General features: G+C 40.8%; 1 protein-coding gene across 1 annotated transcript in view; it reads right to left on the bottom strand.

The window, feature by feature from the left end:
• KLF12 (Kruppel-like factor 12) overlaps window positions 1–21,479 on the bottom strand; it is a gene marked incomplete at its 3' end in the record, with an annotated part of 160,066 nt that extends 138,587 nt beyond the window's left edge. The window contains exon 1 of the mRNA XM_009081099.1: window positions 21,410–21,479. Coding sequence (XP_009079347.1) covers window positions 21,410–21,430 — 21 coding nt within the window. The remainder of the gene's footprint in view (window positions 1–21,409) is intronic.
• Between the last annotated feature and the right edge of the window lie 2,929 nt (window positions 21,480–24,408).

Raw genomic sequence — 24,408 nt, forward strand, 5'->3', positions numbered from 1 at the left:
TAAGAGAACCTAGATTTCCAGTTTTGCTGCTAAAGTCTTTTTGGTTAGTTTAGGTTTAAACTAGTTTTAGGGAATATAAATAGAATCAAAGGGATGTGGTCAGCTTCCAGGTGACAGAGGAGTGTCAAGTGCATTGGCAACTAGAGGCCAATCTGTTATTTCTCAGACTCAGCAGGCAGCCCTGTCAGCTTCAACAGCTTAAAGAGAACCTAGATTTCCAGTTTTGCTGCTAAAGTCTTTTTGGTTAGTTTAGGTTTAAACTAGTTTTAGGGAATATAAATAGAATCAAAGGGATGTGGTCAGCTTCCAGGTGACAGAGGAGTGTCAAGTGCATTGGCAACTAGAGGCCAATCTGTTATTTCTCAGACTCAGCAGGCAGCCCTGTCAGCTTCAACAGCTTAAAATCCCTTTACATCAGCTCTGCTCTCCTGCCAGTTCTAGCTATCTCTGAAAACAATTACTGATCATTCCTATAGTGTGTGATTCAGACACAGTATGTTACAAGTAACAGTACTTATGCCACACATTTAAATTTTACCAGCATTAATGGCTTCGTTGTTTTCCTTCTAATACAGCATTCACAGAATATTTATTTGTGGATTTTCTTTACTGTACACTCAAAGGTTCTGCACAAAAAACGCCCAACCACTTCCTCAAAACAAAACCTGGCAGAAAAAGAGAACCAAAAAAGAGCCATCATTTAGGAGTGACACAAAAAGCATACACTACATTTATCTTTACACTAGAATTATTTTAAAACACATCTTTTCAAACACTTGATGATACCTAATAGTAAAATAAACTCTTGATAGTTTCCTTTGGGTTTTTAAAGCACAGAGGAGTAGTGAAGACTGCTATCAAGTGGAAATTCATGATTTTTTCTCAGAAAAAATCCAACCTAGTAATTGACCCAGATTGTCACTTTTCCTTGACCACTTTTATAAGACAAGTGATCGCAAAAAAGACTACTGCTCAATTTCTAAAGTAGTTTTCTACTTTCTTATGCCAACTGTCCTCGGTGTTTGGAGAAGAGTTTAAAAAAGGGTTCAAAGAATACAAAGCTTAAAATTAAAAGCAAACCTCACCACCTGCCAAAAAAGAAAGGGTAATGTGAAATATAAAACAATTTCTCTAGTCCTAAATTGATCAGATTTGCTAAAGTACATACTGCTTAAAGGTTACCTTCACTATTTAGTGGGTTGTTGCCTCAATTATTAAACTTGAGAAAAGAAATCACATGAACTGCTAGCAAGAACAGTTTCAAGTCAGGTCTTCATTCACGAGGTCCCCCATCTCTTGCCTTTACAAAAAGGCTAAAATCAAAGTTTAGATAATCAAAAAGTAAGTCTCAGGTCACAACATGTTTTTAAATAACTTCTGCTGCTAGAAGGAGTATGTGACATCAACAGTGTGTCAGGGGAATAATTCTACCATCTGACAAAATCTACCTATGTCTATTAATTGTCTAAATTGTGACTATTTTGTATTTGCTGAGCAAATGAACATTGAATGGCATTGCCCAGGAGCTTACCAGCAAACACACAGTGACTACAATTTTACTCTGAATACTAACTGTACCTCCTGATGAGCTGCTGAAAGCACAGGGAGCTGGTTGGCACACTTTTCCCCCATCTGCCAACATACAAAGTCTCCTTCCATACAACATGGGCCCTGCGTGCTGGAGAATAAAGGGAACATTTAGCATGTAGCAGGAGCCACAATTTAGTCCAAAAGATGTCATGTGGCAGGCCAAACATAGCTGCTCTTTGCCAAGAAGAGAAGATTACATCTACAGGATCTGCTTAGCACCATCACTCAGTGCAGACCAAAGGGACCATCAAAGCAACAGTGCCTTCAGCACTGCAATTGCAAAGCTTCAGAGGAAGCAGAGAAACAATGCATAGGCGGTTTCATAGGCCTGGGCACCATCACTTACTCCAGAAATCACACTGGCTCTTGCCATCTTGTGTTTCAAAGAAAGCAAACATGCTACCAAGATAATGTCTTCTCTGCTGCTACATGACTGGTTGGTGGATCATCCCAAACCCTTCAGCTCAGGGAGAAAACAGTTGCTCCTCCAGGTACCATGTTCCCTCCCCTAGCATAAAACACAGTGATAAATTGACTATCATGGCCAAAAGCTGAATTCTTATAAATCACAGACATTACAAACAGTATCCTCTGAATAGGAGCAATATAAGGTTATCCCAACATTAAATATTCCTAGTGCCTTCTAGAAGCTAAGCCACAGAAATGTTAAGCAGCTGATACTGCTCCTACCCCGCAGAAATGTTTCTCACTGATATGGAAGCCCAGATATATTGGCAGAACTAAAAGGAAACTAGGAAAAGCCAGCTTTCCCACTTTGGGTAAAAAATGTAACTGCTGAAATGCCAAAATTTCAGTTAAGCTTTATTTTTATTTCAGATTTACTTTGTTCTAAGCATTTTTTAAAAAACTTTAGGGTTCTTTGGGGTTTTTTTTAAGCTATTAAAGACAGAGCAATATATAACAGAACCTCTTCTTCTTGGAAGTCAGGTGCTCATTTCCAGCTCAGCTTGTCATAGTGCTCCTTGAGGAGGAGGACACACTTGTGTGCAGCAGCACCCTCCAATGCCAGGTATTGTAGGACGCACCCGCAGGGGCACAGACCATTCTCACAGACCCTCAGAAACTGTCATGGTTCACATACAAAGGCAGTAAGCAATAAAACCAAAAGTGTTCTTTCAGTGGCCCTGTTCCAGCTGCCAGGAAGAGCTGTGACCACGGCCTTTGCCCCAGAAGCACAGCCAGAGTGCCAGTGTTAGCAAAAACACATATAAAGATCATTTGATTTATGAACAGGCTGAAACAACACAGAAATCATCAAACAGAACTGAATGATTGCATGCTCAGATGAAAAAGTCTGAATATTTGCCAGAAACTAAGCATTACTCCGTTACCTTTCCCTGCATCTTTTGCACACCACCTTACGAGTGTGTGGAAGAACAGCAATTGCTATATACACTTCTCATCACGGAGCAAACTCACTGCTTATTCTCACATGCCAAAGAAAGGGTGTATGCACCGATGAAACTCCCAAACTGCAAATGTTTAACATCCTGTCGCAACCTGATCTCTGTTCTATTTAACAACAGTGTGAGGTTTCCTGTTCCCCACAGGCTTCAGTGCAAACTCCTGGGAAAGTATTAATATTAAAGCTGGCAAGTAGCATTCAGTATGTTTTACAAAACAGGGAAAACTCTGACTTTTGTTCACTTAGTTAATGAAATATACAGCACCTCAAATCATGAATAAGAATTTTTAAGCATCTGCCAAATGTGTGAGTAAATTGTATAAAATAACATATTGCTCTCAGACTGCTCACATCAACTTCTAGACAGAAGCTGATACCTGACTGCTCACACAAGACACTTTTTTACCCAAGACAGGATGACCAAAACGCTTATGTACAAAACTGTCAAGTTAGGTTCCACAAGCAACAAATGATGGTGCAATTAGGGTCTACTTTAAAGGCAATTCTAATTGAGTGTTAAGAATTTTTAATTAACGAGTTTCAAATGTCACCAGCACACATTTCCCACAGATTCTCAGAGAGTTTGTGACTCCTGAAACATGTTTAAAAAGGAATTGCACTGCACAGGAACAAAACTACTGCCAATAATTAATAACCACACAACTTCAAGATTAAAAATGTTTTAAGTAACTATGGGTAGAACCATAAAAATGACAGAAAAACATACATGAGTAGCCTGTATAGCACTACATTAACAGATACTTTGAACTTTCATTATAACTTCTTTAAAATGTAGAGATACCAAATTTGCTAATACAGCCAATCAAACTGGGCAGATAAATTAAATTTAAGGCTATAAACAAAATATATGAGTGTGTCTATGCAAAAGCAAGATAACAAGTAATCCATTTTTAATGCCATTTTACAGCATGATATTTCATGTAACCCTGGAAAAACTGAGGAAACAATGAATGTTATAGCCAATGTAATTTTTTCTTAGGATCCCAGAATAATTTAGGTGGGAAGGTATCTCAGGAGGTCTCCAGTGCAACCTCCTGCTAAAACCAGGTGCAACTCAAAGGTCAGAGCAGGTTGCTCAGGGTTATGTCCAGTCAGGTCAGGTCTTAACCCTGAAGGATGGAGATGGCACAATCTGCTCAATCCGGGGAAAATTCAATGGAGGAAAAAAAGGGTTTTCTTACACCCAGCCTGAACCTCTCATTTTCAATGCATTGTCTCTCATTCTCCCACCACGCACAGCTATGAACTGACCAAGAGCCCTGAACCCACTCATGCTGTCAGTCTTTGTCCATTTGACTGTCCATCCATCCAGGCTGTAATAATGAACTCAGACACAAGAACATTGCTGGAGAAACTGCAGAAAGCCTTGCAGAAGCTGAGGCAAACGGTGTTCACTTCTCTCTGCTCACCCACTATTCCAGTCACTTTACACTGCAGACGGCAATCAGGTGGGTCAGGTATGCTTTATCCTGTGTGATTCCATGTTCACTGCTCCCAGACATTCTCCTCCTTTATGGTGCCCAGAAGTCTGTTCCCAGATGACTCACTCTGTGATTTACTTTTTTTAACATGGACTGGTCTGTAGTCCCCCAGATAGCCCTTTTGAATTTATCTGAAGAGGAGGGCACCACTTGCTTAGGTCTAGCCACTGGGGATCTCCCATGGTCTCCTGCACCTTTCAAGCATGGTACAGAAGGCATGGATGCCACAGGGACATCAGCCAACTCTCTCAGCACCCATGAATGCAGCCAGGTGGTTCCTATAGGCTTGTGTGGGTTGAGTCCTCTCAGGTAATCACTCATTCATGACTGGTGGTTCTGCTTCTTGAACTTTGTCAGTAAGCACAAAAGTCTGTGAGAAGGCCATGCAGGTGAAGGCTGATAAAGAAAAGGCACGTACCTCGGCCTTATCGGTGCCACTGTCAGTAATTCACTCCTTGCAGCCACTGGTCCACATTTTCCTAGCCCAACCTCTTACTGCTGATGTAGTCATAGAAGCTCTTTTGTTGTCTTTGATATTCCCTGCAAGCCTGTATCCCAGCTGAGCTTTGGCTTTCTGGACACCACCCTTGTGTGCCTGTGCAGTATTTCTGTGTTCATCCTTTGCAGCACATCTCTGCTTACACCTCCTGCTAACTGGAATCCATGGGTTTTGCACTGGAAGCCAAGACTTCCCCACAGAGAGAAGCTGATCTTGTGACAAGTGTGATGAACTGGAAATTGGTTCAGAAACAACTGGACTTTTCTACAGAAATTGTTTAAGAGCTATCAAGCACAAAAACACAGATACACCCTCTGGCTATGGAAGTATCTGTGCCCTAGATTTTTTTGCAAACTTGGAAGATGTACTGGGGCAATAGCATCAGTCACGCAACAGCCTTGCTATATCCTTTCCCTAAGCATTCATTATTAGCTACTGATAGAGGAAGCAGATAAGGTAGATGGTCATCTGCTCTAACAGAAAATAACTACATTTATGTTTCTATGTCTTTTATTTAAGTATAATACATGCCAAAAACATGAAAGTTAAGCCAGCTCTAAACCACAGGACTCCAGTCTCAAGAGTCACACTCCAGAAGGAAGTGACGTTCTTCTGCCAAGTACCTCGTATGGATCACTGCCAAAAAGGGACTTTAAGCTAGATGGGCCACTGTCTATTCTTCTGCAGCATTTCACTCCCTGACATTCATTCCAGGGTTAAATGAGGTAATCAGCACATGGCACCTACATCTTCTTAGCATGGACTTCAAATAATACCTTTAGAACCCTTCCTTTGTTTCCCTCGGTCGCTACTCGATTGCTGTGAAAATGCAGAGACACAGCCTGTCCATGTGTACTACCATTCCTGGCTGGTTTCATCTACAGTAAAAGTCACCACCAAACAACAGCACTCAGCAAAGCACCAGCACATTGTAAGCTATTGTTATTCTCACTGAAATGCACAGAAGTAATACACCAAGCTATACAATAAAACTGTACATTCCTACCTGCTGTTGAACTCTACCTTGCATCAGAGGTGCTCTTTGCAAAAGCACTTGACAGAATTGTGTGTGACTGCTAACTGTGCCCCACTGGGTCTTTAAATCCTCATTAGTGTACTTTAAGTCAGAGCACCTGATTATACATTGCGCAGCAGGAAGATCTAACGAAGTATTGTTATTTGTATAATCCTTTTTATAACCTAGCATCAAGCTCCCATTAAAAATGTATAGTGACCTTACCCATGTCAAGGCTTTCGAGAAGTAATGCACTGAGATAATTGGTTGTTTGGCATCATACATAGCCTTTAGAGCATGTGTCAAGCTCCGAGTCGCACTAATATATTTAGCATTTCTCATTAGGACATAAAAAGAAATTGTGCCTGTATAAATCACATATTTATTCCCAACACGTGGCTTAGTTACACTGTGTAAAATGATGAAAACGATTTCCTGTCCACATTAGCTATGTCTCACATAGACTAAAACGCTTTTATTAGATTTACTTTACACCACAAGAACTGGATGGGTTAAGCTGCTCATATTTTTAAGCAACGATCTCTGTACAGACATAGAGTGTTATGTGTACTGCATCTTTCTGAAGATATCTGGACCACTAACATTAATAATATGACAAACTGCCTCCATCATTACTCTGGATACTGAAATTCAATAAACATTACTAAAATATTCTAACCACTAAAATCACAGCCACAGTGGTTACAAGAGCAGTGTTTATCAGACATTGAATGATGCTGGACACAAATGTGGAGAGTGATTCCCTCAATCAATGTAGATAATTCACGAGAATGCTCTCCATGCTGAAAGCTCAAGCCAAGTCACTAGTTCACATGTGAAGTAAAAGAGAATTCTAAGAACTCTTTCAGGAAAAGATACCTTTTCTTCAAAATCACTTTTCATTGGACTTCAGCTTAAAGAATCTGGGTCAGGTACCCAGCTCATGTTGTATGATGAAAAGCACCAAAGCTATGTCACTGTTGTTGCTGTTTCTCAAGATGTCCATCCCCTAACTCAACACAAGCAAGACAGAGCTTCCATTCAATGTTTGTGTGTATGTGCATGCCTCATGTATGTGGAGGTAGTATGTTATATTATCTCAAGACATTAATGAATTCATAATTTCAGGAATTATAGAAAAAAGCATGGTGGTTCTACCACCCATTTGGTGCCAGAAATAAATTATCTACTCTTAAGTGGTAAGTGTGAAAGTCTATCATAATTTATTTTTATATTTAAAATAGTCTCCAAAACATTCAGGGGAAGGTGGGGAGAGGGACCAGAGGGAAGGGGAAAATGTTCTGTTTGCCTTTCGTTGATTGTTTGGAGGTTTTTGGTGGGTTTATTCTTGTTGTTTTGGTTTTGAAGTTTGGTTTGGGTTGTTTTGGTTTTTTTGAAGTAATGACAACTCTTGAGTGGTCATTTGCCAGAAAAACAACCAAACTATAAATTTATTTTCAAACTGATCATTGCAAGATCAATGGATCCTATCTATTATTCTAAAACACTAATCTGAACATACTACAACTGGGGGGAAAACAAGTCATATCGCCATTCAACAGTGAGGAACTACCAGATTAATTCAAGGGTTCACTGTTAATACTGTTGTGGCTATATCTAGTTATCTAGCCCTGCAGAACCCTACTCAGGCAAAGCAAGCCTTTTAAAATGGGTTCTCAAATAATCCTTCCCATTCTGCCATACCACTGCTCTGGGTTTATGTGTGGATTGGACAAATTTTGCAAGGTGGATACATGCTCATCACACCAAATAGCCTACAAAGAGGTTAGCAACATGCAGCCACACAGAGCAGACTCCTGGCTGGCTTTCCAGAATGTTCCCCAGAGTTCAAAGCAGTCCAAGCCAATGCAGGAGTGGAAATGCCCAGCTTCACTCCCCACTAGCAAGGAATATGAGTTCATCAAAGTGTTAAGCATTCTTGAGCTGCCATTGCAGAACAAAATGAAGGAGGCAGACACTTACATGGTACAACACAACAAGCAGTAGACGCTTACTCTCTTCTTCCTTTGAAATTTGTATAACTTATAAAATTTTCCAACTGAAAGCTTCAGGATATTTCACTAAATCAACGACGTTTTAACAAAACAACCACAGTTGTGCTAGCCAGTACTTACATTCCTTTGCAAATGCAACATTATCTCAAGCCACACATAGAAAAACACCTTTTTTTTCCGACTTACTAGATACACATGAAGTTCAAAGAAGGTGTACCTCCCTGATATAAACAAGGCTGGTAAACTGGTAACAATGGATGAGGAGAAGGCTGAGGTACTCAACCTTTTTGCCTTGGTCTTCAATAGCACTGTTTCTTCCCACACCTCTTGAGTGGCCAGACAGCAGGATGGGGACTAGGGGAGTAAAGACCTTCCCACTGTGAGTAAAGAGCAGGTTCACAACTGCCTGAGGAACCTAAATGTATATAAGTCTATGGGACTCAATGAGATGCATCCCAGAGTCCTGAGGGAACTGGCTGATGTAGTTGCCAAGACATGCAGTTGCCATGATAGTTGAAAAGTCATGGCAGTCAGGTGAAATCCCAGGTGACAAGAAAACATTGTACCCATCCTAAAAAGGGTAGAAAGGAGGACTAGGAATGACTGACCTGACAGCGTCACCTCTGTGCCTGGGAAGATCATGGGACAAATCCTCCTAGAAGCTATGCTAAGGCACATGGAGGACAGGGAGGTGATTCAGGACAGTCAGCATGGCTTCACCAAGGGCAAGTCCTGTCTGACCAACATAATGGCCTTCTGTGATGGAGTGACTAGAACAGTGGACAACAGAAGGGCTACAGATGTCATTTATCTGGGCTTGTGTTTGACACAGTCTCCCACAACATCCTTCTCCCTATATTGGAGAGAGCTGGATTCAATGGGTGGACTGTTAGGTGGATAAGAAATTGGTTGGATGGCCAATGGCTCAGAGTCCCAATGAACATCAGTGACAAGCGGTGTCCCTCAGGGGTCTGTATTGGGACCAGTGTTATTTAATATCTTTATTAATGACACAGAGAAAAGAATCAAGTGCACCCCTGGCAAGTTTACAGATGACACCAAGCTGAGTGGTGCAGTTGACACAGCTGAAGGATGGGATGCCATACAGAGGGACTTGGACAAGCTCAAGACGTAGGCTCATGGGAATCTCATGAGGTTTAAGAAGACCAAGTACAAGGTGCTGCACCTGGGTCAGCAGAAGCCCTAGTACAACCATACAGGCTAGAGGATGAACAGATCGAGTGCAGCCCTGCCCGGAAGGATTTAGGGGTGAATGAGAGGCTGGACAGGAGCCAGTAATGTGTGCTTCCAGCCCAGAAACCCCACTGTATTCTGGGCTGCATCAGAACATATGGAGCCAGCAGGTCAAGGGAGTGATTCTGACCCTCTATTCCTCTCTGGTGAGACTGCACCTGAATACTGCATCCAGTCCTGGGACCCCCAGCACAGGAAGGACATTGACCTATTGGAGAGAGTCCAGAGGAGGCCATCATTATTATTATCAGAGAGACTCTCCTATGAAGAAAGGAAAAGAGAAGGCTTCAGGGTGACCTAATTGCAGCCAGTACCTGAAAGGGAGCCTACAAGAAAGATGGAGAAGGACATGAATGCATGTAGTGACAGGACAAGGGGGAAGGGCTATGAACTGCAAGACAGTACGTTTAGTTTGCATATTAGAAAAAAAATCTTCACTGTGAGGGTGGTGAAGCACTGGAACAGGTTGCCCAGAGAAGCTGTGGGTGCCCCAGCCCTGAAAGTGTTCAAGGCCTGGCTGAATGAAGCTCTGAGCAACCTAGTCTAGTGAAAGGTTTCCCTGCCCATGGCAGGGGGGGTGGAACTAGATTATCTTTAAGGTCCCTTCCAACCCTAACTATCCTGTGATTCTATGACTCCGTGTAGGTTGGTCACTTATGTTTGGATTAGAAATGAGAGATTGTATTCTCTGATATGAATGTTCACACATCCCAAAGTAGGATGTGGAGAATTACAGAATCATAGAATCAACCAGGTTGGAAGAGACCTCAAAGATCATCAAGTCCAATCCTACTGTCGTTATTAGACCACGGCACTAAATGCCACATCCAGTCTCATCTTGAAAACCTCCAGGGATGGTGAATCCACCACCTCCCCGTGCAGCCCATTCCAATGCCTGATTACTCTCTCCATAAAAAATCCCTTCCTAATATCCAGCCTAAACCTGCCCTGGCAGAGCTTGAGTCTGTGCCCTTTTGCCTGGCAGGGCATGAGGAAGCTGTCCTAACCAGGGGGACTTCTTCGGACACCACAACTTTTCAGAATCCTCTTCTGTGTCCATAGGGTCTGGTGCTACACAGCTACATAGTGCATTGGAAAGCCTGGAGGTTGAAGCGAACTTTTTCCCTTGCTTGCCTTGCTCATATCATATTTAGGATTTTAGTGCTGTTTGGGGAACAGTTACAGACACTTTAAATCACATTTGCTTGGTGTGATCTTTTATTTATTTACCCTAAAGATCCCCACGTGGGAGAGTTCTGAGCCATGTTGTGGAAGAATTTCAATGTTTTAAAACACTTGCTGATGAAAGCAACTCTGTCCTTACATAACATTCTCGGTCTCTGATCCCACCAGGCTGCAATGTGAACAGACCCAAGCAAATATAAGCAAACAGGTTATCACTCTGGTGCCCTCCCTTGCATGCTGCAGTAACTGTTACTGATACAGACTTATGACTAGACAAAAAGAACATATTTAGTAGAAACCCAAGGAAAAATACTGAAACTGCCATAAAGAAAAATCTAACTTTGTACATGAACTGATAAACAATGAATGCTATCCAGTATCCAGAGTAAATCTGGCAGAATCAACCCCAGCCTGCATCCTGGAATTAAGAGTGGAGCTCAGAATATTTAGTAGATTATCTAGGTATTTTCCATCACTGCTGAAATCACTGGAAATACGTTAATTTTTTTCATTAACAAGCAAGAACTGATGCCACTCATTGAACGCTATATTCACTAAACTATCCCTTTTTTTCCCAATAACCTGGTTTCATATGAGGTAAATAAATGCCTTTTTTGTTCTGTGCAGCACTGTATGATGAATTACTTGCCCAGACTCTTCTAAAAGAAGTAGCAATTGATATCAGGTTAATACAAAAGGATTCTTAAGCTGCATATAGCTCACAGAAACCAGAAACTAAGGTTGGCATTAACTCTTCTGGAAACCAGCTATGCCCAACAGTAAATCTTTTCCTTCAGGCAAAAGTGGTAAGTAGCCTTGATCATAACAAACTTTTGCTACAGATCAAAGACCAATGGCACATTTATATTCTGAGTAACATAATAGTCCAACCCTTGCTTGAAGCCAAAAACACAGCTGAAAAGCACACAATAGGAGTTGGGTGTTGGTATTACCATCTACACTTAATTATTCTACTTTTCCAGTGTTTCTTCGTCCATTTTCTACGCTGAAAAGATACCATCAGCTGACATGGAAAACCAAAAATTGCCATACAACCAAAGTGGGTGAACTGGTTTGAGTAAATTAAATCCTGAAACCTCTTATCATTAAAGCTTCTTTCCAACATACACCCACCTTGAAATTACAAAGGTTCTAAAACTTTTGAAATTATTATCATTACCAGTTTAGAACTAAAGAGCAGGTAAACTTGGTTTATAAATGCTTTGCAGATATTTAAATATGCAGCAGTTAGGATAATTACCCAGTCTGTTATGAGAACTGTTTATCAAGCCATGAATTATCATCTCATAGTATACTTTTACTGTGTAAAAGGCATTTTCAGAGATGCACGTTGCCTGCATTTCCTGAAGAGCTTTAAAATTCCTCAATGAGACAGCATGATGGCTAAATGGATTCAGATTATTCTCAAGAAAGGTTTGCCTCCTTGTACATGAATAGCCAGGATATTATGAACTCTCTGGCTCTCTTTCTGCTTATAAAATAACCCCATGATCATCCTTTCTTTCTACAGAGATTATTAAGGCAATTCACTTGTTTTACATCCTGTGATAAAATAAACTCCACTGTCATGCTGCCTGCAGCTCCTGTATCTCATCCATTATGTAAATCTCCAAAGAGTAGTTCAGCAAACATCATCTCAGTTCCCCTGTACTTAAGACAACCTACACATCTAAGTTAATTCTCATCTTCCCAAGACCAGCAGAAACTCCTTACTTCTTAATTTGCAAGAGAGATTCTCACTGTCATTTCTCTTCAGATTCACCAAAGCCCAAGCTCACAATTTTAAATGAAACTCAGACTGAACTCTAAATGCTTGGGTTTGGGGCATTGCACCATCTTCTCTAAAGAAAAAGGAAAAGAAAAATAAAATTGGGGATTTTGAATCTTGCGATTTCTAGGACAACTTTTCTGTTGTTTGGGTTTTGGTGGCTGGGTTTTTATTGTATGGGTTGTGTTTTTTTCCTAATATAAATAATGAAACACTTCTATTACTTAAAAATTAAGGTGGAAACTCAGAGCATGTTTACCTATACTGTCGGAAAGCCAAGGTTTTGTTTCCACTTGAGCTATGCCCACATGTCCACCACAGCTGACTGCAATTGCAGCTGCAGCTGACTGCTATCAAACCCAACACCAAAAAACTAAGTAAATAGCAAAGTTCAAAAGAAGGTGACAGCCTCAAAGCCGGAAACTTGCCCTTTCCTGACTCATCACCAAACCTCTGCACAAGAAAGACTTAATGAATCACCAGGAGCACACATGAAGCACCATGTGGGAAGTGTAAGAGCGGGTCAAGATTTAGATTAATACCAGGAGCTTATTTTCTCTTTTAGACACATGTCCTTGGGTATATGAAATACCATATCCAGCAGAATCATCATTCCGGTCTCTTAGCAGTGGGTATCAGTATTAAAATAAATGTCTTCTCCTTATGTGCTAACTACTGAATTCTAACACGTTCTTCTATGCCTTCATATGAGAAGTGACAAATTGCCATTGTTTGATGCTATTCTCTTCCACAGCATGTCAAAAATACTAAAATCCAAGTGCATTTCTAGCACTAAATTCTTATTGTCAGATATGTACAAAAAGGAAAACAAGAATGTGTATGTAGTGTTTCAGTTTCTGGTTCAATGTATCTTAATCAGCACCACTGCACACATCAAGAAACAAGGGTTTTCCCCTTCTCATTGCAAAGTACAGTTTCATTATAAAATGCAGTTAGCTGTGATGCTTCATGATACAGAGAACTAATACCTCCCTACAGAAGTATCCTTTTTTTCATGCCAACGCTTATATCCTTAGAACTTACTTCGCCCCGTACTCAGCATTGGTGAGGCTGCACCTTGAATACTGTGTTCAGTTTGGGGCCCCTCAGTTAAAAAAGGACATTGAGGCACTGGAGCAAGTCCAGCCAAGGGCAATGAGGCTCATTAAAGGCCTAGAACACACACTGTATGAGGAAGGGCTGAGGGAGTTGGGTTTGTTTAGCCTTGAGAAGAGGCAGCTCAGGGGTGACCTCATCACTCTCTACAACTACCTGAAAGGGGCTTATAGAGAGGTGGGGGATGGTCTCTTCTACCATGCCTGCAGGCAGAGGGTCAGAGGGAAACATCATGACCTGAGACAGGGGAGATTCAGATTAGATGTTAGGAAACATTTTTTCACTGTTAGCATGGTCAGGCACTGGAAGAGGTTGCCCAGGGAGGTGGTGGAGTCACCATCCTTGGAAGTGTTTAAGAGGCCTCTGGATCTGGTGCTGGAGGATATGGGGTTACAGCCAAGGGTTTAGGGGTTACAACAGTGCAGCAGGTTATTGGTTGGGCTTGATCTTGGAGCTCTCCTGCAACCTTGATGATTCTATGACTCTATCACTTATCAGCAGAAACAGGTCGTTATGAAACAAACAGAAGAAACAAGTCCTGTATATCTCAATTTTAAACTTGTTTTATTTGATGGATCATGCCCAGCAGAATTGAGGAGTATTCCATTTCTTGGAAACCAGAAACCGGAGAGTTTGAATTTAAACATTTTCACCCTATTAGGCACTTTGGAAACTTGTGTCATACTTCTGAAAATACACACATCAAAATGGTCTTGTCAAACAGCTTTGAAATTAATGCCTATGCTTCCCTCTCTGGAGTAGTGTAAGTTTAGGCATTATTAGAATTAGTATAATTGTTCTCTAAGTGCTCTAGGAATAAAAGGCGGAATAAGCTTGGCGACTGCTCTTTCATTCCCAAGAGAATACGCTGCAGCAGAGAAGTCATGCTGCAAGGGCAGGGATGCTCAGGGATACTTTGGAAACCCAAAGGCTGGAGAACGAGTTGAGCAGAGTGGAGCCTGGTATACTCACCAGCATAGCTTACAGGCAAAGATGTCTTCTTCCAGAGAGAACACAGAGAGCCCATGGGAAGAACTGCCCTCTGGAGATGCCTACTGCTGTCTGCTGACTAGTGGAAGACAACAGCCTTCAGCAAAATGACTGAAGTTGAAAGGAACGCTTACCACTAGTCCTCACAAGAGGTGCCAAGGCTGAAAGAGGAACTAAAGAAATCAGTTTGAAACAGACAGTGGTTTGGAAACACCAAACCAGGTTTCTTCCAAAAGTCACCCAGCTTGTGCAGCCCTGGGCCGTCCCAAGAGGTGAAATGACACATGCTGGGTCAGGACATTAATGGAAGCATTTCCTGCTCTAAGCTGAACCATTAACATGCTTGACTCACTTCCCAGCATAGCCAGAACTGAGCCATGATCACATCAAAATTTCTCACCTAGATTTTTGGGCTGCTTCCACCATTTTACTTCATATAGCCTACAACACAAATTTTGGACACTACAAGTGGCAGTGGCATCTGTTTGTGCTCCTTCCAAGATGCAGGAACTCTGCTTTTAACACATCTCTCCCTTCCACCATGCACCAATGCACACTGCATTTCCGACACCAGAAACAGGAACCAAGGATGTCTATGCCCACATTATAAAGCAATTAGTCATTTTATGCTCACGGGCTAGGTTCTGCTAACTCGGTTCTCAGCTCTGGCTAAGCTTATCCAGGTGGGTTTTGTTTGGTGTTTTTTTTTGCTTCCAATATGAATTAAAAAAAAAACAAAAAACCAACAAAAAAAGCCAACCCCAAAACAAACAAACAAAACCAAAAAACAAACAAACATGAAGTTACCACACACCAAGCCTTACAATCAACAGAAATAAGTAATACAAATTATACATGCTAACACATTTACTAAATAAAAATGTAAAGGGATATCTATTAACTTTCTGAAGTACTTTAATAGGCACTCTGCTAGACTGAGTTGTGTCAGTAAGTGCCGAAGGAGGCTCTTCAACACAGCCCTCACCTACACCCACAATTTACTAACGACAGGGCATCATCACCACCTATCTCTTCATGGAGAAGTGATCCAGGCAACACCAGAAAGACCTACCTTTGCTTTACAATGACATTTAGTCATTTTAATGACTTGAACTGTGAAAAGAACATTTTAAATAGTCCACATTTTCATTACATTTTGTCAATTCTAGACTAACTACTCTGTGAGATGCACTACAATGTGGGCTGCCTTACTCCCCCATACATTACCTCTCATGAAGGTTGCTGCCTTCTTTTTTATGCAATTCTCCACTCTTCCTATTTCAAAAAACTCTAATAAATAGGATTTTAATTCCAAAATCAGTGCACATGAAACATTCCACAGCAGCTCCAGGCAGAGCAGAAGTCTGTGCAGCCACTGGGATGCAAACCCTGCACACCACTGCTGAGCTGAGATGTTTCTCCTGATTATGAACAAAGCCTCTTGGGCAGCTCTGCTCTCACTACATGAGAATACAACCTTATTTGTTACATAAGAAGACTTCGTGTTTATTGATTTTCAAGTAAAGTTTGAGGTTTTTGCAGAAGACCATGCTTTGACCGGGAACATCTAAGCCATCCCGTGCCTACTTTCATGCCTTTCTGAAGCGTGAGAGTACAGAAAGACCACAGACAGCTTCAACTAGCAAAATCACATTTCTAAAATACATATTATTTTCTATATATGCGACTTAAAAGAAATGGTTAGGACCTACCATAGATGTTTTTCCTCTGATCCACATTGGCAGGAAAGAAATATAATGACAAAACCCTCCAAATCATAATCCAATTTGATTTAAACAAGGTCAGATCACAAGCCAACCACTAAATATGATTTGGCCATAACTCCATCTATGTGTGTGCCACCAAAACAGGTAGGAAATGAATGAAACTGAGCCAAGACCCAGGACCCATAAAAAAGAAACCATTTAACCTAGCATAAATGAAGAAAGAAGTTATGTAGAACAAATTTTGTACTGATGTTCATAAGGAAAGCCTAATAGGAACACCAAGGTCTTTCCAGAAATTATTCCTTAGCTTTACAAAGGCAAAGGAAATAGGAACGAGCTCGTATGCAATGCAAACACAAAAAGCTAAAGGGGTTCATTGCAGGCATCTTAAATGCCTTTCTCTCCTTAGAAAACATCAGTGCTGGAAATACCCCCAGGAATTTTTTCAGCCATAGGGATCAGTTCCAAATCCAACTCACTCCACTACCAGCAGGGCTGAGCCGACAGTGAGCAAACCTGGGGGCTACAGCGCTCACAATGCACAGTTCCCCAGGACCCAACGGGAAAGCCGAGAGCAAGAGACAACACAGTATGTGGCAGCTGATGTAAGGCACACAAAAGAAAGAAAACCTCTGCTGCCCCTCCCTTTCCTGAATACAAAGCTTGGGGAAGAGCTTTCCTCCCATTCTACAGTTTCAGCATAACTTTGACATTTTTCAGTGACAGTAAGTAAAAGCAGATCTGTCCTACAAATATGACTGAGCTCCAGACAACAAACTGCTTGCTATCTATTTACACTGTGAACTATTCATTAAAAATCAACCACCAATTGACTGTTAAGGGACCCATCTTGATAAATGATGAAACCAGAAGAACTTCACAGTCCCTCTGCCTTGCCGAATGGGGACATTAGTCATTTTTAAGTGGTCATTTGTTACATTGTTTTATCCAACATATTTATAATCATAATGAATTGAGACAAAACATCAAACTACAATCCCTTTGCCTGCGAGTAATCCTAACTGAAAAGCACATAACAGAAAGATAGATTGATGGCCAGTGCAAATAACTCTTTTGAGATTAATATATTTTATCATGTTGATGTTTCTAGTCATAATTAGATTGCAAGAATCCACTGACTGACTCTAGATGTGAAAGACCACTTAAGAGCAGCCACTTCCTTTTAGAAAAACATTTGTTTAAAATACAGAAGGGATAGCTGACAAGAAAATCAAACATATCACACACATCAATATTCTGACCATGCAAATAAAAACATAAAACTTCTTTGAAGCACTCTCAAATACATCAAAAAATAATAATTTTTACTATGACCAGACTTCAAAATCATGAAAAAGTAAAGAGTGAAAGTCCAATGAACCCAAACTCCACACAAACCTAGGTTAGCTCCTAAGCCAGAGGAGATGACTCAGGGGCTTGCCCAGCCTGTGATGGAGCATGGGGCTGTTCCTCCTCACATGCAGGACTCCTCCCTTTGCTGAACTCGAGGAGGACCCTGCTAGCCCATTTCTCCAGCCAGCCAAGGTCCCCTTGAACAGCAGGCCTGCCCTGACAATGTCAGCTGGGTGCCATCCTGCAGCACCAAGCATGCAACCAGCAGCTCAGGGATCCCGCACCCTCCCATGCCCTGCTCCGCACAGGAGCCAGATGAGGTGAGGCAAGAGCGCATCAGAGGATGGGAGACTCCTGAGATAGGGTGAGCTCTGAAGAAACCAAGAAACACCCCTTTGTATTGAGTCCCTCCCTCTAAACAGCTGAGCCAAAGTTTGCTCTTGGTTGCTTTTTCTTAACAGAGATGACACACAGGTTACATTCTTGACACAGCAACACTTCTTAGGCTTATCACACAGAAAATTAGCAGACATCTCCTAACATCACTGAATTCCACCAGTGTTATCATTTTTTCAGCATTATGTAACTAAGAAGATCATTAAGCCTGATCAAATGAACTGCCCAGTATTTTTCTGGAAGCTGTTGGTGAAACCACAGTGTGAGTGGTGTGACTGCACTCAAGGCAACTCATTAAGTACAACCCAGACCTGCTTTTCCAATCTGAACAACCTCTTTTCCCCTTTCATTTTGCTCTCTGACCTCCTTTCTGTCCTGTTTACTCCATTTTGTTTTGAAGTCTTGACTTTTATTTTGCCCAGAATTTTTGAGCTACCTTACTCTATTTTGTTTTGAAGTCTTGACCTTTATTTTGCCCAGAATTTTTGAGCTACAGTTGTCAGTTAGCCATTTCCTTACCAGCTCCTACCAAGGTCTCGTCTCCATACACCCACATTCAATCACTGCAGATTGAAAAACAAACTTTTAAACATCAGATTCAACAGAGCAGTGAATGTCTGGATGCAGCTGTATTATGGAAAATGCAGAAGCATCACAAGGCACACGCATTCGATATACACATTTTTGCGTATTTCTCATTTGTCTGGGAAATATTCATCTAACCTCATTTTACGAGACAGAAAATAATTATGTTCATATTTCCTTCATTAGTTGCATATGTGCTTAGATGTCAGTTATTTATACAAACCCACATTGACATATATTATGAAAGGGTCTGAGGCAGACCAATGAACACCTAAAGTATATCAATATAAGATACAGATGATGGAATCCAAGTTGTTTACACCCACAACAATATATCAACATACTCATGTTAGCAATGGAAAGCTTTCTAAACTTGGTTGGTAAAGCAGTAATAAAGCAAAAGGCTTAGGCAGGGTGCTGGCTGAAATGCAATCTCTTTCCTACTGGAGCCAGAACTTTATCAACTGATCTTAACAGTGACCACAGAGAAGCTCCCTCCACCTCTATTGCTTAAGCTTTCTGGAATCATTCTTCCCAGAAAAGAAATTTTTAGCGTCAGACTTTGAACTCCTCCACATAACCACTTTATTTCTCATTCAGTGATATGATTTAAGCGTGGTACTTTCCTAATATAAAAGACTAACAGCTGGATTCAGAGCCCTACATTTGCAAAGACTGCCAAACAGAAAATGTGTTAAGAAATAACCCAGTGCCCCTTCCTTATCTGCACATATTTTGAGCAGCTCCCCCATGATTACTGCAGGATGTCACCAGAAGGGCATGAGAGAGTGGAACTATGGCTTGGCAAGAAAGAGGTCACCCTGTTCTCCTGTTCTCCTGTTCTTCCTTCCTTACACCACCACTCTGCACTGAACCAAAAACACAAAAGCAGAGAGAAGAACAAATATACAGAGCTAAGTGATACATCTCACATGCAAGTACAGCCTTCCCCAAGAAACCTGGGAAAAGATTATGTGAGCCCAGGAGTCCTTTGCTTTTGCCTGATCTGGAAGCCCTCCCTCCTCTGCACGGACTCTGGGTATGACAGCCCCTCTCGAGAATCTGACAAATACTTAACTATTTCTGCCCTGGTGTCACTTCCTAAATGAAATACCTAAGACATAGTCTGTCCCAGTTCCTTCTCAATTCAATGCAAAACATTACCATGCTATGGTAGTACTGCTCTGTGCTGTCTTCTGGATAGCATGAGTTGTCCACAGCAACATAATGATATCCAGAGACAGCTTACAGACGATTAGTTTGGCATTTTCATCCTCTCACACTTTCTGACAGTAAAATGCTTCTGCAAGTTTGTACATACAGGATTTTAACACTGCAGTCCTGGAAGATGCAAGTGAGGTTCGGATGGTATCACCATTCTTCACTCTGCTATTCATAGCCAAAAGGTCTGAGTGGAGAAGTGTTTGTGCTCTGCCACAAGGGAAGCCCATCCCAAGCTCTCAGACATCAGTATGGATAGCAGTCACTGACATGTCAGCAGTCAAATCAAAGAGAAATTCCTTAAGATTTTGTGCACTGGTTTTAGCAGGCAACAACTGTGGGCATATGGGCCCCTGACCGCATGTTAAAAATGGTGTACATTACTGCATAGCTACTCACACTACTTTGTCTCTATTAGGATTTAAATTCGGCCCCAAGGGGCTGGAAGTGTTTTCTGGGACCTGCAGTATTCAAAGCAGATGTTATATGAATGCTTCTGAACTAAAGATTGTTTCACTGGTTGTGATTTGGAGAGACTGGATTTAAGGACACAGATTGATTCCCTCAAGTCTCATGCTGTTTGTGAATCTGGAGGTAGCTGAAATCAGCATGTCCACTACCTGTTGTGAACACTAAAAAAAGCATACCCAAGAAGGAACTACACTACTCCGTATTCAAGTCAGCTGTTGATAAACTGTGAAACTGTATCACTAAAAGATTGGTAAAACCAAATTATCACTGAGAACTAGGAATCTGTCTTCCTGAACTACTTTGCTAAGTTAACAGAACTACAGACTTACATTCTGGTATTGAATTAACACTGTGCTTTTGAAAAAACACTTGGTTGTTTTATTGTTTCCATGCCTGACAGGGACTCAGGGGTTGATGAAAGTTCTCTAGACAACAGGTTTTCTATCATAATATATCCCTCCTTGAGTAGCAGAGTTTCCAGAATGCCTTATTTAACCAAACTGCTATGCAGCATCCTGCTAGACCGAGCCTTGCATCCACTGCACCATACCCTGCATTTGTCATTACAATTCATTAACTCCAATGCAAACCCATAGGCACTGTGAGCACTGTGCCTTGGCAGGAATGGGTTAACACAGCATCCCAGCCAAACCCTATCCTTCACAGTCACCAACAACTCAGCCTGACAGATGTCAAGGCTAAGAGCATCTTAGCAACTTAAAAGCATAAAGTCAGTACAGCATGGAAGTCCACCAACAACTTCTTGCTTTTTAACTAGCACAGAAAATGCATGCTGTAAGACAGCCTTCTCTTTATCACAAGAAAATAAAACACCAGGATATTTTCAAAGAGATCATATCTTGTTAGACTTCTTAAACAGGATCTGTCAATGTGGCATCTGAGTGTGACTCCAAAACATATTAAGCTTCATAGTCAGTAGCTCTAATAGAAGACAACACCTCTCTCATTTTCCCTTCAACCTTGCACATTAGAATAATCAACACCACTATGCTCAGCTCAAACACCTGGCTTCAAAGCAATTACCTGTTTCCTTAACATACTACTAGGTTTCCCCCTGAACAGTCAGGTATTGTTCAGAAAACACCGCATTAAGCTACAGCTGTGATAAGCTATAGTATTCCCATGCCTGGAAGACAATACAGCATAGGAAGCTCAGACCAGTTATTTAATCTATTATGCTTTCTAACATAATATAAATTTTTTATAATATTGGCAATACATATAATGCATACAGCTGTAAAAATGTCAACGAACTTTTATGGCTTTCCTCTTCATATGAATATTCAGTCATCCATTCATCCCTAAATCCACTTCAATCCTGAAAAAGAAAAGATGAAATAGTTAAATTGATGCATTTTCTTAGAGGTTCATTAATACCTCAACTATTATTGTATATGTAAATAAAAAATATGACCACGCACATCTGTTTCATAGTACAGGTCAGAAGAACAGTAAGTTCACAAGCACTTCATACAAAACCGGATAAATATGACCAAAAAAAGGAAAAATCAAAGACAGCATTATGTTTCCTCTTAACAAAAGATTTTAGTCAAAATTCTCAGTGTCTTTAATTTCCAAGCTGCTATTTGTGCATGCTAAACCCAACTGCCTTAATGAATTTTCAGAGCCCATTATATATCAGTACTCTGCATTTGTACAGATAAACTTTCCAGCAGTTACTGAGTGCAAACATTCTCCACCAGCATTTCAAATTGTGCTTCCCAAAGATACTACATGAGATCTGAACAATAACACATAAAAAAACTGTCCAAGACAAGTACAAAACTTGACTATGTCTTACTTCAAAGGTTTCCTATAGATGCATGACTAGTTTAGTTATGAGGGCCACAAAGACAAACAGAGGGCTGGAGCCTCTCCTGTGAAGACAAGCTGAGAGGGTTTGGATTGTTCAGCACACAACAGAAGAGAGGGGAGACCTTAGACCAATTGTTCAGCACAGAACAGAAGAGAGGGGAGACCTTAGACCAACTTCCAGTACCTAAAAGGGGCCTAGAAGAAAGCTGGACAGGGACTTGACTTTTCACAAAGGCACAAAGGATAAGGAAAGGCTTCAAACTCAACGATTACATTAGGTGTTAGGAAGAAATTCTTAACTCTGAAGGTAGTGAGGCACTGCAACAGGCTGCCCAGAGAAGTTGTGGATGCCCCCTCCCTGGAAATGTTCAGCCTCAGGTTGGATGGGGCACAGAGCAACCTGACCTAGTGGGTGGCATCCATGTCCATATCAAGGGGATTGTAACTGGATGATCTTTAAGGCCACTTCCAACACAAACCATTCTATGATTTTACATGAATCTATAAAAGAAAAGAAGCATATAGAGATTTAAATACTATATTATACTTTTGGGATGCTCCTTCAGATTTAAGAAAATATACTTAGCCAGTAGTCTAACTTTTTTAAAAGCCTCGGGGGAAAAAAAACCAGCCTCAGATGTCCAAAATTTAAATAATAAGACAGTATGTCTTAAACCTCCTGCCAGAATATGTGCATGTATCTGGAAACAAATGCTACTTACATATGTCTCTTTTAATAATGGAAATGGTGTGAAGTCAAGAATCTAAATCTGCTGTCAGAGTTATTATAAACAATCTGCTCTTATTTTTATATCATTCAAAATAAGGTCATCCTTCAAATAGCAGTAGAGCATCACCTGCCTGATTTTAAACCACATTCCAATATTTCACTACTGCTGTATATATGACAACATGACAGGTTTCCAGACACTATGCAAACTTTTACACTGAAAACAAGACAAGAAGCTCCCTTAAGAATATGAAAATAGCAAATATTCATACACTGTGCTACTACCATACTGACTAAACACCACACACTTATATTTCATTTCTAAGAAAATATTAAGTTTAATAGAGAAAAGTTTCAAATATTTGTATGAATATTTGAAGGCTTCAAAACGACCACTAAAATGTAACTAAATACCACAGGCTTAGAGCATTCTAACCGCTGTAGGCCATTTGCCCTGTCTCTCATGTATCTTGTAGATTTTCTTTCCTTTTTCTTATTTCATCTCCCTTGGCATTATTTGGCCTCTACTTCATGAAACAGATTTTATTTTTGTTCGTTTGTTCTTTGCAGGTTTTTTTAATTGCACACTTGAACTACTTTTGAGTTCCTAGCTGTTCTTTCTCTGTGCTTATATCCAGAAACGGGACAAGTGACCAGGTTTTCCATATCCTGGACTTACATGCTGTGGTTCTCTAACCTGTAGAGGAAATGACTGAGTCATCAAGTCTTTTAAAATTAAATGTAATATGTCCAAAAGCTTCATGAAGTCTCTGAGAGGAAGACAGAGTTTGACCTGTAATTGTTTCCAGTTCTCCAGGTTTTCTCATCATTACTCCTCTCACATACAGACACACACACTCCTACAACACAACTTAGCTTCAGGTTACACTCCAGTGCTGGAGTCCTATTAGGTTACAGTGGCTATGGTGACACAGCAAACATGGGTATGTGTTTCAGAACTGCTAACACACCACTACCCAACCAGCCACAGCTGCAGCTGGTTCTGCAGTATTAAATCATGTCCAACAGCCCTCCTGGTGGAAAAGCTACTTTGTTAGCAATGACAAATAATTGAGTTTGCTTATTAATTCTCATCTACACAATTTAACAAGCAGTGAATTGCCCACATCCTCGCACCACTGGAGTGCTCTCCTCCATGGAAGACCTACTAGCAGCATTTTAGGCTGCTTTTGGGGAGAAGATTCAGAGCACACTGCTCATCTGAAAACAATGTTTAACTAGCAGTTTTGCGAATCTTTGGCCTGATTTTCAGAAGAACTGAAATCTCTGACTTCAGATGAAAAGACCTTGAAATCCATATGAAAAACAGGACCGTTCATCCTTACAGACCTAGTGCATCCATTCTGCCGCATGTGCCACGGCTTTGAAACCTGCTAAGGACTTTGGGTTTTGGTGTCTTACTGTGAAAACTCAGTTTCTACTATCAGAAATAGGAAAGCAGATATTGAAGTCCTAATAGAAGCATCTTCCATTTGTATCGAGCAGGCTTTATACCAGAAGAAAATTTACCCGACTAGACAACTGCACAACATTCCTGATTCAAAATCTTTTGGTTTAAAAGACTCTTTAAGTAATCACAGAGCAAAGCATCTAACAAAGCACCCATTTCAACCAAAAGAAAGAAATCTAAGCAGTAAACTGTCGTGGTTTAACACCAGCCAGCAGCCAAGAACCACACAGCCACTCA

The sequence above is a fragment of the Acanthisitta chloris genome, unplaced genomic scaffold, assembly GCF_000695815.1.
Source record: "Acanthisitta chloris isolate BGI_N310 unplaced genomic scaffold, ASM69581v1 scaffold6768, whole genome shotgun sequence".
Lineage (NCBI taxonomy): Eukaryota > Metazoa > Chordata > Aves > Passeriformes > Acanthisittidae > Acanthisitta > Acanthisitta chloris.